This window comes from Etheostoma cragini, unplaced genomic scaffold (assembly GCF_013103735.1).
Source record: "Etheostoma cragini isolate CJK2018 unplaced genomic scaffold, CSU_Ecrag_1.0 ScbMSFa_3940, whole genome shotgun sequence".
Classification (NCBI taxonomy): domain Eukaryota; kingdom Metazoa; phylum Chordata; class Actinopteri; order Perciformes; family Percidae; genus Etheostoma; species Etheostoma cragini.
In genome coordinates, this window is record NW_023268261.1 from 1 (window position 1) to 1,895 (window position 1,895).

At 39.9% G+C, this 1,895-nt stretch overlaps 1 protein-coding gene across 1 annotated transcript; it reads right to left on the reverse strand.

Moving 5' to 3' along the window:
* Positions 1-81: 81 nt before the first annotated feature.
* Positions 82-1,149, reverse strand: dbt (dihydrolipoamide branched chain transacylase E2). Its single transcript, XM_034866093.1, has 2 exons — positions 955-1,149; positions 82-201 (listed from the first exon to the last, which is right to left on the reverse strand). Exons 1-2 carry the CDS (start codon positions 1,120-1,122, stop codon positions 82-84), a joined length of 288 nt encoding a protein of 95 aa, XP_034721984.1. The 5' UTR covers positions 1,123-1,149.
* Between the last annotated feature and the right edge of the window lie 746 nt (positions 1,150-1,895).

A 1,895-nucleotide genomic window follows, 5' to 3' on the forward strand; every position in this document is an offset into this window, starting at 1 on the left:
GACTCCATGTAAATAATCACTACTTTTAGCGTGTATAGAGCAGCATATCTCCACCAGACTCCATGTAAATAATCCCATCTTTTAGCTTGTATAAGAGGGAGAGTATGGAGAACAGACTTTGAAACCCACCTGGATTTTTCCCAGAGCACCAATAGCGACTTCAGGAGGAAGAATGACCGGTTTGGCGTACGTTCCTCCGATCTGATTGAGACAGGAAACACATTCAGTCAGATTCAAGATTCTTTGTTAATCACACAATGGAAAAAGAGAGAGAGAGACAGACAGAAAAGACATTTTCTCCACTGTACCACTGTTGCTACATCCTCTCTATTCTCAGCTTAAAGATGAACATCTTCTGGCGTCATATATACATATATAAAATCTATGGAAGTGAACCCATGTGACCTAAACTAATAATGAAGCTGACTTTGACTTTAAATTCCAGTCCAGACTTTGTTGTTGTAGTTGTTGTCGTGGTTGTTGTCATGGTTGTAGTTGTTGTTGTGGTTGTAGTTGTTGTGGTTGTAGTTGTTGTTGTGGTTGTAGTTGTGGTTGTTGTGGCTGTTGTCGTGATTGTAGTTGTGGTTGTCGTGGTTGTAGTTGTTGTCGTGGTTGTAGTTGTTGTCGTGGTTGTAGTTGTTGTGGTGGTTGTAGTTGTTGTGGTTGTAGTGGTGGTGGTGTTCGTTGTGGTTGTTGTGGTGGTGGTGTTCGTTGTGATTGTAGTTGTGGTTGTAGTTGTTGTTGTGGGTGTGGTTGTTGTTGTTGTGGTGGTGGTTGTTGTTGTGGTGGTGGTGGTTGTTGTTGTGGTTGTTGTTGTTGTGGTGGTGGTTGTGGTGGTGGTGGTGGTGGTTGTGGTGGTGGTGGTTGTGGTTGTTGTGGTTGTTGTTGTGGTTGTTGTTGTGGTTGTTGTTGTGGTTGTTGTTGTGGTTGTTGTTGTGGTGGTTGTTTACTCACGGAGCCGATGTTGGACAGCGTGAACGTCCCCCCACTCAGCTCTCTGGTTCCCAGCTGCCCCGCCACGCCGAGTGCCTGCAGCCGGTTCAGCTCCAGGGCGATGTCGAACAAGCTGAGCAGCTGCACGCCCTTCACGTTGGGGACCAGCAGACCCTGGACCGTGTCCATGGCCAGCCCGATGTTATGGGACGCCTGCACACAATATAACGTAACAATACATCCCTCAGACACATGTTATTATATAGTACATGTTATTATATAGTAACAATACATCCCTGAGACACATGTTATTATATAGTAACAATACATCTCTCAGACACATGTTATTATATAGTACATGTTATTATATAGTAACAATACATCACTCAGACACATGTTACTATATAGTAACAATACATCACTCAGACACATGTTACTATATAGTAACAATACATCTCTCAGACACATTATATAGTAACAATACATCTCTCAGACACATGTTATTATATAGTACATGTTATTATATAGTAACAATACTCTCAGACACATGTTACTATATAGTAACAATACATCACTCAGACACATGTTACTATATAGTAACAATACATCCCTCAGACACATGTTACTATATAGTAACAATACTCTCAGACACATGTTATTATATAGTAACAATACATCCCTCAGACACATGTTACTATATAGTAACAATACATCACTCAGACACATATTATATAGTAACAATACATCACTCAGACACATGTTACTATATAGTAACAATACATCACTCAGACACATGTTACTATATAGTAACAATACTCTCAGACACATGTTACTATATAGTAACAATACATCATTCAGACACATGTTACTATATAGTAACAGTACTCTCAGACACATGTTACTATATAGTAACAATACATCACTCAGACACATGTTACTATATAGTAACAATACATCACTCA